General features: G+C 43.2%; 1 protein-coding gene across 1 annotated transcript in view; it reads left to right on the top strand.

The window, feature by feature from the left end:
- Positions 1–519: 519 nt before the first annotated feature.
- The window catches only part of IQCM (IQ motif containing M), a 255448-nt gene continuing 239206 nt past the window's right edge, over positions 520–16761 (top strand). Inside the window, exons 1-2 of the mRNA XM_053256944.1 lie at positions 520–676; positions 7693–7828. Coding sequence (XP_053112919.1) covers positions 7783–7828 — 46 coding nt within the window. The 5' untranslated portion in view covers positions 520–676; positions 7693–7782. The remainder of the gene's footprint in view (positions 677–7692; positions 7829–16761) is intronic.

Below are 16761 nucleotides of genomic sequence, written 5' to 3'. Positions count from 1 at the left end.
ACCTGCCAGAGCTTCCTGCTCTCTTTCCTGACTGTTTCCCCCTGTTGATTCTGTTACTCAGCCTTGAAACCCTACTACAGCCTGTCTTTAAGTAATTCCTCAATCACCTCCCCTTATCCACAGCATTGGATTAGAGCATATAGGACTGTAATAAAGTTGAGAGATTTCCCCCTTGTTGTTTGTGAGGGTGAAATGAGGCCCAATCACAAATCATATTGCTATAATGTCAGAAGTGCTTAACTAGCACCTCTTTGACTGAAAATTTTCATCTGTGAGTTCTGTGAGTGCCCTAGAGAGGATCTTGTCCTCTGCTGCTGGCCTACTGTGTATTAGCTTTCTTTCACAATCTTCTGTGAGCAAACTTCAGATTTTACTGTCTTAACTGTCCAATTCTCTCTACAGCCTCTTTAGACTCCATCAGTAACCCCTATCAGCATCTTCTAGCCACACCTCCTGCCTAGCAACAGTATTTGTTGGTGCTGCCTAGCAACAGAGTTGTCTATGTCACCAATAGACAGCCTTCACCTCTTGGAATAGTAATAACAATAACAAAGCATATTTCCTAAGTTTCCTAGGGCATTGGAAATTATTCCTAAGGGATAGGCATTATTCCTAAGGCATTAATATGACCCTTTACTTCAGAGAATCCTTTTAAAGGAAGACTGATTCTCCACAGGTACTTCTAGTCCACCTCATATCGATAATTGTTCTTCGGTTTTTCAGGCAAACTTGATATCAGACCAATTTGGTTTTGCTTTTGTAGCCAGTGCCGCACAGTGTTAACTGCATAATGGGAGCTGCATCAGTGGAGGACTCTGCATTGCAACTCTGTCCACATGTTGCAGAGAAGGGAAATATGTGTGGACTTTTGTTGATCTCTCCTCCCAGAAGGACTTTTTGACTCCAGGAATATGTACTTGAGGGCTGCACAGAATGTCAATCAATATTTGTAATTAAGTGTGCATGACTATCTATAATTTTAAATATATTTTATTCTTCCTTTTATATCCTTTTATTTATTTTCCTTTTATATCTTCCTTTTATATCCTAGTTTTTGGAAGATGCTTTGAGGGTTTTTTTAAAAAATTGTTTTAAAAAGTGTAATATTTATAAGGGTATTTTCCTTACGGTATGTTACAGGCAAGTCTAGATGCCTCCTTTTTATCTCCTGAACTGTAGGCAACCTGGATGGATTAAAGTGGGTCAAACTGAGTAGTGTATTAGCCAGGAAAACATGGTTATTTTTAACCAGGTAATTAAATGAGCCAGTTATCTCTTGAGTAGTAAAAGAAGATTGTCTTTGCCTATAATAGTTTCATGCTCTTACTCTGACCTTAGCTAGTACATTTCTTCAAAACAGAAGCCTGCAATACCTCTTTCCAGGCATTTATTCATGTAGAATGAACATCTATGTGGTAAACAGCATCAAAGCTGCAGATTTCACCATGACTTACACATGTTCACTAGGAAAGGGATAATATCTTTCTTTTTTGATGCAGATTTGGTTTCAGAAAGGCAATTACCCTTGTTTGCAATATCTATCAATGCGTATTTTAAAACAAGAATTAATGAATAATTCATCCATTCCTGGGCTGTGCAAATGCACAGCTCTATGTGTATGGTAAGGGATTTTCATAGGAACTCTATGGAGCCCTTCTCCCATCTCCTTGATGACCCTCAGCTGGGTATGCTGCTATTGTGCTGGATGCACAGAAGTACACCTGACTTTACTTATCAGGAGGTGGCCCTATATCACATAGAGCAGGGATTCCCAACCTTCCTCCAGACTTTTCTGAACTAAAACTGCCATTGTCCCCAGCTACAATTCATTGTAGCTGAGGATGATGGGGGTTGTAGTTCAGCAACATCTGGAGTACCACAGATTGGGAACCCCTAATATAAAGCTAACCACTGCCCACTTCTGTCCAGATGACTGGTGCACAACCTATATCTACAAAGGTCCCAAATAGCCTACAAAGTGGTTGCCTGGAGAGAAGCTGGTTTTAAAATTCTTCTTTGGATCTGGCTACCTGCACGACAATGGACCTAATGTTGCATGGCTACCTGGAAGTGGTTTTCAGTCATTCTGCAGTTGCTCTTTTATGCTACACTATTATTTTTATTTATTTATTTTATTTAAAATATTTCTATACCACTCAAAACTTGCGTCTCTGGGCAGTTTACAATTAAAATCATTTAAAACATTAAATCAATTAACAATTAAAATCATTTAAAAGATTAAAAACATTTAAAACCCAGTATTAAAATTATTTAAAACTATAAATCTAATTAAAAGCCTGGGTGAATAAATGTGTCTTCAGTACCTTTTAAAAAGTTGCCAGAGATGGGGAGGCTCTTATTTCAACAGGGAGCACTTTCCAAGGTCCAGAGGCTGCAACGGAGAAGGCCCGTTCCCGAGTAGCCGCCAGACGAGTTGGCAGCAGCTGCAGGCGAACCTCTCTAGATGATCTTAGCAGGTGGTGGGGCTCATGGCGAAGAAGACGTTCTCTTAAATAGCCAGGGCCTAAGCTGTTTAGGGCTTTATAGGTAATGACCAGCACCTTGTATTTTGCCTGGAAACGTATCGGCAGCCAGTGCAATTCCTTCAACACAGGAGTAATATGGTCTCTCCTAGATGACCCAGAGACCAACCTGGCTGCCATGTTCTGAACCAACAGCAGTTTCCGATCTACTTACAAATGCAGCCCCACATAGAGCACATTGCAGTAGTCCAGCCTTGAGATTACCAGCAGATATACCACTGTTTTGAGGTTGTTCATCTCAAGAAATGGACACAGCTGGCATATCAGCTGGAGCTGATAAAAAGCACCTCAGGCTACCACCTCAGCCTGGGACACCAGGGAGAGGTTCAGATCCAGAAGTACCTCCGGACTGCACACCTCTTTCTCTCGGGGGAGCGTGACCCCATCCAGAACCGGCAGATCAAAATGGTCTCCTGAGTTTTGACCCCACACAATAAGTACCTCCATCTTATCTGGATTCAGCCTCAGTTTGTTATCCCTCATGCAGATCATCACTACCTCCAGGCAGGCATTTAGGGAGGTTATGCCTTCTTCTGATGATGTTGACATGGAGAAATAGATTTGGGTGTCATCAGCATATTGATAACACCCTGCACCAAACCCCCTGATGATCTCTCTCAGTGGTTTTGTGTAGATGTTGAACATCAGAGACAATATGGAGCCCTGAGGGACACCATATGAAAGTTCAGATTTTGATAAACAACAGTCTCCAAGAGACACCATCTGGAATGGTAGGAGCGGAACCACTGCAAAACAGTGCCTCCCACCCCAAATCCCCTCAGACATTCCAGAAGGATACTATGGTCGATAGTATCAAAAGCCGCCGAAAGATCAAAAGGACCAACAGAGTCACACTCCCTCTGTCACTCCCAATTGGAGATCATCCATCAGGCCAACCAAGGCAGTCCCTACCCCATAGCCCTCCCAAAAGCCAGTTTGAAATGGGTTTAGATAATCAGTTTCCTCCAAGACCACCTGGAGCTGGGAGGCCACCACCTTCTCAATCACCTTGTCTAACCATGGAAGTTGGAGACAGGATTGCATTTAACTCTGAGGGATCCAAGGCAGGCGTCTTCAGAAGCAGTCTAGTGATTGCCTCCTTAAGACAAGGAGGCATCCTGCCCTCCCTTAGAGAAGCAACTTGTTTGCAAATCTCTACCAGGCCCTCTACAATAGCCTTCTTGCAAGATAGTATAAGCCATGTCGGACAAGGATCAAGAGGGCAGGTGGTAGGCTGCACCATTCCAAGCAACTTGTCCACATCTTCAGGAGTCACAAACTGAAACTGTTCCAGGGTCATTACATAAGAGGAGTTGCTAGACACCTTGGCATCAGGCTCTATAACAGTTATGGAGTTTGAATCCAAGTTGGCCCAAATATGAGAGATTTTGTCCACAAAGAAGTCATTAAAAACGTCACATTGAGTAATTGTTGGTTCTAAGTGCTGATTCAACGGGGAAGGGGTGCACATTAGCCCCTTCACAACCCTGAACAACTCCACTGGACATGAACTTGCGGAAGTGATATGGGAGGAAAAGAATTGCTTCTTTGCCACACGTTATCGCCTGAGCATAGATCTTAAAATGCTCTCTATGTAATCTGTCGGATTCGAGTTGAGACTTCCTCCATTTGTGCTCTAGTCATCTACCTCACCGCTTCAGCCCCCATAGTTGTTCCGTATACCAAGGGGCCAGTTTCGAAGAGGATCGGTGAGGATGTTTAGGAGCGATCGTGTCCACTGCCCTGGTGAGTTGATTATTCCTGTTCTCCACCAGAGTGCCGACAGGGTCACCAGCAGAGCCAATATTAAATCCCTCCAAGGCTTCTTGAAATCCTATTGGATCCAGTAACCTTCTCGGGAAGACCATCCTAATGGGCCCTCTGCCCCTGAGGAGGTGGGACATGGTCGTGAGTCCAACCTTAACCAGATGGTGGTCAATCCATGACAAAGGGAAAATCACAGTAGTCCCCACCCAAGGAACACCACCCAGAGGCGTAACTATAGGGGGGGCGGGGGGGCACGTGCCCCGGGCGCCATCTTTTCTGGTCACATGGGGGGCGCCGACATGACAAATTTTTTTTATTTTTATTTTTATTTTTTGTTAATACAAATGTTTCCTGCTCAGTGCAGCAGCGCTGCAGCAGTCAAGGGAGCGCGTAGGCAGCCCATCCCCCACGAGCAGTCCCTTCCGCGCCGCCTGCGCCCCCCCCCATTGCTTTGCTGGCGCCTGGCGGCCAGTCAGTGGCCTGGCTTGGCGGCGGCGGTGGGCGCTTGTGAGGAAAAACCTAAGTATAATGTAGTATGTTGTGGCACGGGGGGGGGGGGGCGCAGGGGGCGCCATTTCAGTGCTTGCCCCGGGCGCCATTTTCCCTAGTTACGCCTCTGACACCACCCTGTTCAGAGTGAAAGACCAGATCAAGCATGTGACCAGCAATATGCATTGGTCCCGAGACTACCTGGGATAGAACCATAGTTGTCTTGCCCGCTATGAACTCCCGTGCCTCCCAGGATAAATTGGTCCCAAAGTGAACATTGAAGTCCCCCAGTACCACAAGCCTGGGAGACTCCAACGCCAAGCCCAAGACCAAGTCCGTCAGCTCAGTTAGGGACTCTTTCGGGCAGCAGGGCGATCAGTACAGCAACAGAAGTCTCAGTCTATCCCTGGTCCCCAAACTTAGGTTCACACATTCAGTATGGGCAGACACTTCGATAGGGATCCTGGCAAGAGAGATATTGTTCTTGTAGACCACAGCCACTCCACCTGCCCGCCCACTTCCCCTCCCCTGCTCCTCAACAGAGTACCCTGGAGGAAAAGCCGGGACCAGACTGTGCCACCAGTCTCCCCTAACCAAGTCTCTGTAATACATACCAGATTGGCCCCTTCATCCAGAATCAAATCATGGATGATTTCAGGTTTCTTCTGGACCGACCAGGCATTACAAAGGAGCAAGATGATATGGCTCTGTGGGTGGTTGGCATTGCTTTCCCAGGTCTAAGAGCTGGCAGGACAGCCAGAAGGGGAGACAGCAATTAAGTTTCTGATTTCCCTTCCCCTGCAATGGCCTGCTGACCTGTCAACATTACTTCTTCTATTCCCCACCACCACTGGAATAGTTGCCCCATAATCAGTGGATAACACCCATGTCTTAGAGCTGCCTTACAAGTTATTCAGCAGCCCCAGTTCCTAACACTGATGTAGGGCTGACCGTCATGTCACCCATTATCTTGTATTACAAAATTACACAAGTTCTAAAATTATTACACTGTGCTATTTCATGACATGGACATTAAAAAAATTCATGTAGGGGTATTTATTTTTTAAAATGTGATTCCCCCCCTCCATATATACCCAGTGATAACATTTGAAATACATTATTATTTATTATTCCCTTGGAACTTATAACCATTGGACTGGATTATTTTGCTCTTAAGAGATATAAACAGGATGAAATCAGTTTGAATAAAACCTTAACCTCTTGGGCTAAATAAAAATGCTGCAACACAATGGCAGAAAGAAGAATTGATTTAACAATTTAAAAAAATCTATATTTGATTGATTGTTAAACTTTCTATTTTATTTCTAATATCTTCATTAGACATTAAATCTTATTCATAATATCTTGAAATCTTCCCACCCTTTTTGTATTAGATGCTTTGAGCTTATGTTTTAAATCAATAATAAAGGTATATTAATAACTGACGATTTAATTTTGTTCATCCCTGTTCAGTCATGAAACTCACTGGGTGGTTCTGGGTCAGTCTCAGCCTAGCCTACTTCACAGGGTTGTTGTGAAGATAAAAAATAATCATGTACTCTGTTTTGGGCTCCTTGGAACATAAGAAGCTGCCTTCTACTGAGTCAGACCATTGGTCCGACTGGCAGGAGCTCTCCAAGGTTTCAGGCAGGAGTCTCTCACAACCCTATCTGGAGATGCCAGGGAATGAACCTGGGGCCTTCTGCATGCAAGCATACAAATGCTCTTCCACTGAGCTATAGCCCCATTCCCTGAGGGAAATATCTTAAAGCATTCAAATGTTGTCATCCATACACATGCAAACCCTGCTTAGCAAAGGGGGCAATCCATGCTCACTACCACAAGGTCAGCTAAAATAATCTTTACATAAGAATATAGGAAACTGCCTTATGCCAAGTCAGACTATTGGTCCAGCTAGCTCAATATTCTCTGCACTTACTGGCAGTGGTTCTCCAAGGTTTAAGGCAGGAATCTTTCCCAGCCCTATTTGGAGATGCCATGGATTGAACCTGGGACCTTCTGCATGCAGAGCAGATGCTTTACCACTGAGCAACAGCCTCATCCCCAAGAGCAGGAGATAATCGTAAAAATCAATCAAGCAGTCAATCTTTTTTTTTAAAGAGCTGACAACCACCATTCAACAAGATTTGCTTGCATTTAAAGTTTATTCATTTATTTCTGGACAGGGTTCAAATACCCTGAAGGCAGGTGGGGATAGGGATGTGTGAACAGATTCAGAAATGAACTGTTCAACATTGAAGTGACCCCCCCGCCCCCGGTTTGGTTCAATATTGAGCCGAACCACCTGGCCTGTTAGGAGGTGGTGGTGGTTTCTAAGTTTAATTAGAAAAAGAAATAGAATACATTGCAACTGCTCTGGGGGCTTCTCCAAGGTCATAGGGGGTCTCCAGAAGTCCCCTCCCCCAGCTACGCAAGGGCCCATTGGGCGTGCACAGCAGTCCCCAAAATGGCCACAGCCAGAAGGGGTGAGGCCTGGAATGGGCCGAAGACCGCCCAAACTGGGTGATTTGCAATATAATGGAGGCTGGCAGAGGGAGGGGCAACTTCTGGAGATCCTCACCCCAACAGCCTTGGAGAAGCCCCCAGAGAGGTGACAGTGAGTTCTATTTCTGTTTTTATTTTATTTTTTAAACTTGTGAACTCGCCGAACCCAATCCAAAGCGAGGGTGGGGGGTGGGTGGGTTCGAGGTGCACAAAACTGAACATGTCTGGTGCGAGTCTGGTCTGGACTCAAACTGAACTGGGCAACCTGGTTTTGTGCACACCCCTAGGTGGGAAGGTAATAATTTATACTCTGACTGTAGATCCCTATCATTTTGTTCTGATATTGGTGTGATCCACTTACTCATCTGTTCACCTATTTCTTTTCCAGTGTGGTGAGAATCTGGAGCCAGTTCATCTGCAGCATATGAAAAGAAAGAATAGGAAAAGAGGTCACCTGCATTAGCATTACTTGGAGGAAATGGCAGGACTGCTTGCTGTAATTTGTGAGTCCTGTGAGGAAACAGGTAACATTTAAACCTTTAGGGTCTATTCCAGTGCCTATTGCACTGTCACACTTTAGAGGTAATGCCTCACTATTGACTCCATAGAAGCATTTTGGACCTGCCATTACCAGTAACAACAATGATCTGAGCTCCTTTCTTGGATGTTAGAAGAAACATTAATTCTTTATAAGAATATACTCCAAAGTATCTTTCAACATATGTAACAGACAGTAGTCAGTGACTGCTCTTCACCTGTGCCCTTGGGCTGCATGTTGCTCTATTGTTCAAGATGCATTTAATAAAGATGCGCATTTATTTGACATTGTGTATCTCTGGGGTTTCACTTACACCAACTTGAAAGAGACACATTGTTAGAAAGAGACAAGCAAGTGGAAGGAATACTTTGAAATGGTTTCATTTGTTCTTTTAAGTGCACTTTATTTTCTTTTTAAAAACCTGTGCTGTGGTTTTACTTTTTCATTTCATTTGACTTGCGAGACCTTCTTGTGAGATAGAAAAATACACAAATATGTATAATATGTCAGGAATCCCTGTGGGTCTCCTTCCCAATCCCATTCATGTAGTCACTCAAATGCATGCATTCAGCCACCCACTCTGGCCTGATGTTCAGTGAAGTGGTAAATCTGTGTCTGGACAGCACAGTTTCATGGTCAGGGTGATAGTGAGGGACGTCACACTAAATCTCCTCCATATGAAAAATTCTCTCCACATAGAAAATGGATAAAACTGAGAAGGGTTCTAGCCTAGACTTCCTAGTTTTCTAGCTTAGGAGGGCATGCATACAGGCAGCCCTACCTGGGCTTGGACAACCCTATCCAGGTAGAGCTGCTTGTGTCGAGTGGGGTAGCCTGAGTTCCCCTCGGGGCTTTACTGAGGTAGAAGGGCAAAAGCGCACAACAGTGGGGGAATTCCCCCAATGTACAATGCTCCTGGCACAGTGCATTGTGGGATGCTGGAGGACTTCATCCTCTGGCTCCCAGTTCTGCCACTTGCTGGGGAGATGATAATGTGCCACATGAGTGGTGGAGCCTAATGGGGAGGGTTAATCACGTGCAGGGAGGCAGGTTGGAGCCTGCCTCCCTGCTAACCCTCTCCAGTTGTGAGAATGACCTTTAGATATGCTAGTTGTTTGTGCAGATACTTATTTTGTATGAAGGACTATGCAGCCATCCACTTGCATTCGGAAGTGGTAAATCTCAGGCAGAGGTTTAATATCAGTGAAAACGAGGCCTCTGTCTCACCTGTACAACTAGCAAGCTAGGGTCACATTGAGACCTGTGCCTTTTGTAGTGTTAGTTGCAGACTCTGTACTCTCCACAACTACCACTTTGCTGAGGTCCAAGGAGGATACCAATCTTATCTTCAATCTTATCTTTTGGCAGGATTTTCTCAGCCCTTTTAACCTAAACAGATAAGAGCTCAGTACAGCAACTTTTTTCCCTAGGTCTTAGGTAGCGCTGTAAACACTCACTTTGAGCCACATATAGGAAGAAGTAGCTTGTGGAAGTATTTTGAACAGAAAAATGATAGCTGGGAAAAGGATTCTCCCTGTTTCTCCTACACATAAGATCATAACACCCATTACTGCTTTTCATTTGATAAAAAAGTTAAGTTTTGTTTATAACATGTAGTTCGTCCCTCAAAATATTTTCTATTAGAACCAGGCCCTCTTTCAGTGTTTCATATTTAGTCCAGAACTTCTTTAGTCAATTTCTTTTAACAGAACCCTGGAATTTCTGTTTCTAGTTATTCTATTTCTCTTGAACTGGTCTTTGCCATAATTTTGCATTAAAGTAGCTGCAGTTTAAATTGCTATAAATTTGTGTCAGATGGAAATAGTTTATATGCATGAGAACAGGTGGGTGGAGCAGCTGGTATGAGAAGTGAGCAGCCTGATCACACACCAAAAGAATTCAGGGTTGGTTGCAATATAAGGCTTTTCCTAGGAAATTGCAAATTTCACAATCTGTTAATGAGAGCTGATGTAAGTAAGTAGCTATGCCAGGCAGCAAGTCTGGGAGACACTAGACATTGCTGGAAATGCTCTGTTTGAGACCTTCAAAGATCTTGTTAGTTTTGGCTCCAACCTATTGGCATATCTAATGCAATCCCACTCACTCAGGAAGGTGATTCATGGTTGAAGTGCAAGATGAAATTTCAAATGTCACTGTAATTTTCACTGTTAACTGATTTTCTGAAATAACCAACTTGGTACACTCTGCAGCACAGATGGCACTTTATAAAGTTTTGAAGGTGTTCATGTCACTTTGTTAATAGTTTAACATAATGTTTAGTGTTTGGCCCAGGCCCCATTGACAGCTTGAACAAGTTTTGTGTGAAAAACATCTCTTAGGTTGTAGTCTTGTTAGATATCATATGTAAAATGTATACCAGATGCCTAACTCTAAGGAGCTGCCCTTTTTGGAGAGCTGGTATAATGTAGCTAGAGAGTGAGATATGTACTAGGAAGCCCCGAGTTCAAACTTCATCTCAGCCATCTTGCTAGATGGGCTTTAAAGGCCATGATTTCTCAGCTTCAGTCCTCATCTGCAATGCACAATAATAGTTACATGCCTTAAAGACCTGTTGTAACAAACTGCTGGGCAAATATATGCGAACATTCAAAAAGTGCTAGATAAATGCTTCTTATCATTGCCATCTTCTGAGCAGGTTAGAAGTTTAGACAGAGAGCAGGGACCTTGATGGCTTTCATAAACCGGGGCTGGGAGACTGTGGAGCTCCTGGCTGACATCAGGGGGATCCAGATAATGCACCGCACACTCGTTAGTCCCCTGCTAACTGAGCAAAGAGGCACCTTTTTAAAGTGGTGATTTTCTTTATTAAGCAGGGGGAGAGTAACTGGCCCTATCTGTCCCCAGCACAGCATCCCTCCAGTGGCCGTTGCTGTTGTCTGCCTTATGTTTCTTTTTTAGATTGTGAGCCCTTTGAGGGACAGGGATCCATCTTTATTTATTTGTATATATCTATGTAAACTGCTTTGGGAACTGTTATTGAAAAGCAGTATATAATTATTCATCGTATTCATATTCGTATTATCAGAGTTTCGGGGGCTGGAGTGGGGCATCCTGCTCCCGTGACCCTCTACACTGCCAGAGAAGGCAGCTGCATGTCTGGGTGCATGGTCCCTACACCCAGACCAGAGGCAATTGTTGTCTGTGGGGAGGTAAGCTTTCCAAGACTCTCTCCCTGTTCTCCCTCAAGCCCTTTCTCTCCAATCATGAGAAATGGCTCATTGTGTGAGAGTTTCATGATTAGAACTTCCAATCTCTTTTTATTTTTCAAAAAATAGCTGTAAGACACCAAATCTTGATCAGGCCTCAGAGCAGGAGATTGTGAGGGTGTCTGATCTCCCCCTCACCATGCCACATACCCTTATCCAAATTGCTCTCCCACCCAAAGCAGATAGGACAAACTAGCTGTGGACAGGAAAACTAATTGTGCCTATAAGTTTACCTTTCCAGCTAATAGGTGCTTTGGTGGTGGTGGGGTTAATTGGAGAACTGGTGTGGGATCAAACTCCCTTCTTCCCTGCCACAGCCCATTTGAAATCTACACACACACACACACACACACACACACCCCGCCACATGCTTTGTGGCTGCTTTATTGAAAAAGAAACAAGTTGTTCTAGTACAAACTAATTTGCCTGCTTTCCTTTCACTATACCTACAGCTGGACTAAATTTGATTCAAATCAGTTAGGCGGTCCACAAGTTAGACCTCTTGTGCCTCAAACATTCATGCGTCTGCCATCTTGGATTGGGGTGGATGACATCATCACAAACTACACAATTGAGGGGTCCTTATGTGTCCCTACAGCTGTAGCAAATTTGGTTCAAATTGGTTAGGCAGCTCATGAGTTAGCCCACTTGTGCCTCAAAAGTTTACTTATCTGCCATCTTGAAATGGAATGGATGACATCATCACAAACTACACCGTTGAGGTCCCTACAACTGTATCTGATTTGGTTCATATTTACCCAGGTGTTGTGAAGTTGATAGAGGGGGATGGACACACAGACACACACATTGAATGCTGGGTGATTTCATAAGCCTACTGGAAAGTAGGCTAAAAAAGATGTTAGGAATTCCAATTACAGAGTTCCAATGTCATGTATAATTTGGCTGATAGAAGTTGTGTTTGCAGCTGTATAATTGTTACAGTTTTTCACAAGAAAACCTAGGAAGCAGAATGGCATGATGGTCCTAAGAATAATCTGCAACACACAGACCTCCTGACAGAATTATAATATATGTATAGCAATCATTTCAGCATTTCTGGGTGAGTAGTTGAAAGAGGAGGCAATTTAGAGCTGTAGCACAGACAGATACTCAAATGGTGATCCTACGCAACTTTACTTGGGGAGAAGTCCAGCTGAGCTCTGTGGACTTGCTTCCAGTTAAACATGTACAGGACCATAGTATGTATAAGAGAGAGAAAAATGCCTCTCAATCACTGTTTACTTTTGCCTGTAATATAACTTTATTGTGAAGTGATTGCTAAGATCATATTAGAACAGTAAGGTCATTTGGCTAAGGACAACTCTGGATATTACACAGAAGCATCAACATTATTTGCACATCCTCTTTCCACACTTCTGGGTGACATATAAAGCAGTGACTCAAGCACCTTTCCCACTGGAAGATATGTGAGTTCTAGGTGCATTCTAATAACTAAAATATATATTTCTTGTCCATCAGCTATTGTCAGGATCTTTTAAGTGGCCAGAAGCCTGCCTAGGCACCTCAGCAAACTGCAAAGAGGATGCTTTCTTGAGAAATTTGAAAGTAATAGGTTATAATTGTTTGATGGATAGCTATAGGAATAGCTTTTGAAGATGGCAAGATCCAGCTTCTGTGGTCAGTGCTGATTGGTAGTGTCCCCTTCCTCTAGACTCTCAGAAACTGAGTTTCACCCGTTCCACTTTGCATTGATTCATTTGGTATAACTTTCAATGGTGCAAAGTTGAGTTTTTAACTTATAGTTGTTGTGAAAACATTAAGTTGCACCGGCTTGTCAAACGAAAAAAGGAAAACAGAATATGTCAAAGTAAAACAAAAAGAGAGAGATTTTTCCAAATTGAAACAGTCAATACAGTGCTAATGGAGAAGCACTGTAATTTAGTGCCTAGAAGGTAAACTTGGATCTGGGAGACCTACATTCATTAAATTATATGCTATCTTGGTAGTTTTGTTTTTAAAAGAAGGGTGGGATACAACATATTTTAAATAAATATGATTTAAGATTACTGGCCCATATGCAGTTTCCAGACTTTTCTTCCTGCTGGCTTCTCCTTGTCCTGAGTTTGTCATGGACCTTTTGCAATTAATAATCTTCTTCAGAATTATAGAAGAAACTCTAAATAATCCTTCTGAAGTTTACACATGGACTGTAGTCCAGTTTCTATCCTCTGCATCATAGTTCAACCAGTTATCAGACTACTGAATAATGCATAATTTTGCACAGATGAATGCAGAACTACCATTGATTTTAGTGCAAATGATATGAACTTAAAATAAATAAATTATTATGTAATATTAAATTATGTTATATATAATTTAGTAGATGAGAAAGCTGTTCTCATTCTGGCACTCCCACCCAGCCTCTCCCGACTCTGAAGCCTGGCCTTTAGCCGAGCTTAGAGGCACAAGGATGTCCTTAATCCTGGCGCCAGAATTGTGTGTCTGCTCAGGCTGCTTGCAGCCCGAGTGTGCACAGAGATGGTTGTCTAGAGCACCTGTCTCACAGGGGTATTCCCCAATGCACCACACTCATTGTGCAGTGCATTGTGGGACACGAGGAGGCCAGGATGCAGCATTCTGACCTCTGGAGATCCATGCTGCATGCAGCAGCACGGATAGTGTTTGAATGCATCCTGTTGCTCCCACCAGCTGCAGTGATTGTCTGGGGGGAAGGTAAGGTTTGCACAGCCTTTGTCCCCACTTGCCTGCAGAGGCGTATCTAGGGAAAATAGCGCCTAGGGCAAACACTGAAATTGCGCCCCCTGTCCAAACATCTGACACCCATCTTTCAGATTACTTTACCATAATATCAGCTGAAAAATACAAGTCAAGCTCGTTAATCGTTTAATCTTTCAAAAAATATTTAGCAGTGGACGTAGCCAGACCAACAAATGCTGGAAAACTACAAATTTCAGTATGCTGGGGCTCATGAAATACCCCAAAACTATGTGGAGGTATACTTGGAAAACTAAACAGAAGTGTCTGTCTAATTTTCTACTATGCATTGTTGCATCACTATTACATAAGTTTTAAAAATAAATGGAGAATTTGACTTTTCCCATATACTCTGAAAATAATTAAAGTATATGCTGAGTAAACTGTGTCAGTGCTTGGAATATATTCTAGTATTTCAGAAAGACAGTTAAAATGAGAGAAAGAGAGCAAGAAACTCCCAGTGGGACTTAATACTGAGGATTTCACACTGATTCAAAGACAAACTCACCATTAATAGACCTATTATTAAGACATCACATTTAACTCACTTATCACAAGAAGCAAAGTAAGAGGAAATGAATACAATCCTAGCTCATAAGCTTCAGCTCAGTATTCACAAGCCCCAATTCTCTGTATATAGTGCCAAACTAAATATGTGTACAGTGACTTATATTATATTAAATTAATTTTTTGTAACCTGTAGCCCCTTTGGGGTGCTTCCTAAAGGCTGTGGGGGGTGTCTGCAAAGGTCCCCCCTCCCTCTGCTGGCCTCTAGGGCCTCACAGGGACCATTTGAGCGTGTGTGGTGGCCATTTTTTATTTTTATTTTTTAAAAATGGCCGCTGAAAACAAAATGACCACTGTGCATGCTCAAATAGCCTCTGTGAGTCCTGGCATGGCCTAGGGCCTCACAGATGCCATTTGAGCATGCACAGTGGCCATTTTGTTTTCAGCACCCTTAAAAAAAAATAATTTTAGAAAATGGTGCCCCCCTTCAAGTGGCACCCGGGGCACGTGCCCTGCCTGCCCTACCCTAGATATGCCCCTGCTTGCCTGCCCCACCTTTTGTCATGAGAATAGCCTGAAGATATTATTCATATGGCATCAAGCATACCCTTTTCCCCTATATGACACTACTTATGAAAGATGATTCACAGCAGATGCATACTCCTGGCTGAATGTACTCTCCTCCCCCTTCCTACAGTATTAGGAGTGAGCAGAAAACTCTTTCCAGTATCACTTTCTTGATCAGCCATTTCACATGCCCCTTAAAAATTCCGAAGCTCTTCTTTCAGAGCTTATCAAACAACTCTCCCTTTAGACTTCCTCAAATACTTGTACCTCATCCTTTCAAGTTACTCAAGCTGCTTCCCTTTCCCCCCCCCTTGCCATAACAGCAGAAACTATTAAGAGCTTCTCTGTCAATCACCTAGAAAGCCTCCCAGGAGATCGGATTAGTGTTTGAAGTCTAAGCTGAGAACCAGACAGTGTGTGCTCTAGCAACACAGTGGGGAGGAAGGAGGGGGAAAAACTTGTTAGAAATTCTTACTTCATGAAAAGTGAAATTGAAGTTTGGGTGGAGAGTGAGAATTTTCCTGTTTAGAATCTAAAATTTCCTACATCCCTCCCAAACAATAATGCATCCAGCCTGGTAAAAAAATCTTTTCTCTGTGATTTAATATTGAGACTTTGCAGTTTTGAACTGTGCACAGAGTCTGGTATTTCTTCTTGCTTTTAAAGTACTCACACTTGGTGTGAGGGTTATAGCTCAGTGGTAGAACATCTGCTTTGCAGGGAGAAGGTCCCTAGTTGCATCCCTGGCATCTCCAGGTATGGCTGGGAAAGACTACTGTCTGAAACCTCGGAGAGCTTTGGTCATTGTAGGCACTGACTATGTTACGTTGTGGGACATGTAAGCCAACACACACACACACACACACACACACACACACACACACACACACATCTATCTATCTATCTATCTATCTATCTATCTATCTATCTATCTATCTATCTAAACATTAGGGTCCCCATTCAATATGGTAAAGCCTCTGGAAATGGAGAAATTGCTGAATGGGTTGTAGGGAGCCATTTTTAATCTTGCATTTGTTTCATCTTACCCTGAAATGTGCACCTAGTTTGGCCAAGGTTTTTCCTTGTCCACATGCCAGTCAGGTAAGATGGGCAGTGTAGCAGAAGCTATGCTGCCAAGGGAGGGGCTTAGGAGGATAATTTTGGGCTTGTGTGTGGTCCACCCCAATCTTGGAGTGTGGTGCTTTTCAGACTGGGCCTTAATGGTGTGGTGTGGTGTGGTGTGGTGTGATGTGATGTGGTGTGGTGTGGTGTGATGGGTGGGTGGGTGGGGGTGGCTCACTCAGTTGGCTCAGTCTCCCCTGCTATCTCTCCTCTTCATCATGAAAAGCAGAGAAGCTCGGTGCTGAAAGACAGAGCACTGTGGCAGCAAAAGAGAGGGGCCAGTTAAACCAGATACATGCACACTACCTGCAAGTAGGTCCAAGACACAGCATGTACCCAGAAGGTGAGGGGGGAGAGGGACAGTGTCACTGCTAGCTGTTTTATAGCTGCTTACCTCATAAACACAAAGTAATAACTAAGAGTTTATTCAGAAACAACTCAATTTTCTCCTCCCCCTCCTTTTTCCTTGCTAATTCCACCCCCACATAGTATGCATGCTAGAAAGTATCAGACATTTCTTTCCATCATCCAATATGATAGAATCTGCTCAGATTTCTTGTTTTGGTCCAAAATATCAGGAACATCCCTTTCTCACTTTATAAGGCAGTCATAATCGAACAAAGTCCCTCACCTGAAATATTTGCTGTTTCACACCCCGTTTCTGATCCACATACAATTTATATTTTTGTTGCTTTTCCTTTACCCAATCATGAATCTCTGCATCCTCAGAGTGAGATGGCATGAAACATCCTATCAGTTG

Source organism: Hemicordylus capensis, chromosome 5, assembly GCF_027244095.1.
Source record: "Hemicordylus capensis ecotype Gifberg chromosome 5, rHemCap1.1.pri, whole genome shotgun sequence".
Classification (NCBI taxonomy): Eukaryota; Metazoa; Chordata; class Lepidosauria; order Squamata; family Cordylidae; genus Hemicordylus; species Hemicordylus capensis.
This window is presented reverse-complemented; position numbering and strand designations above follow the sequence as displayed.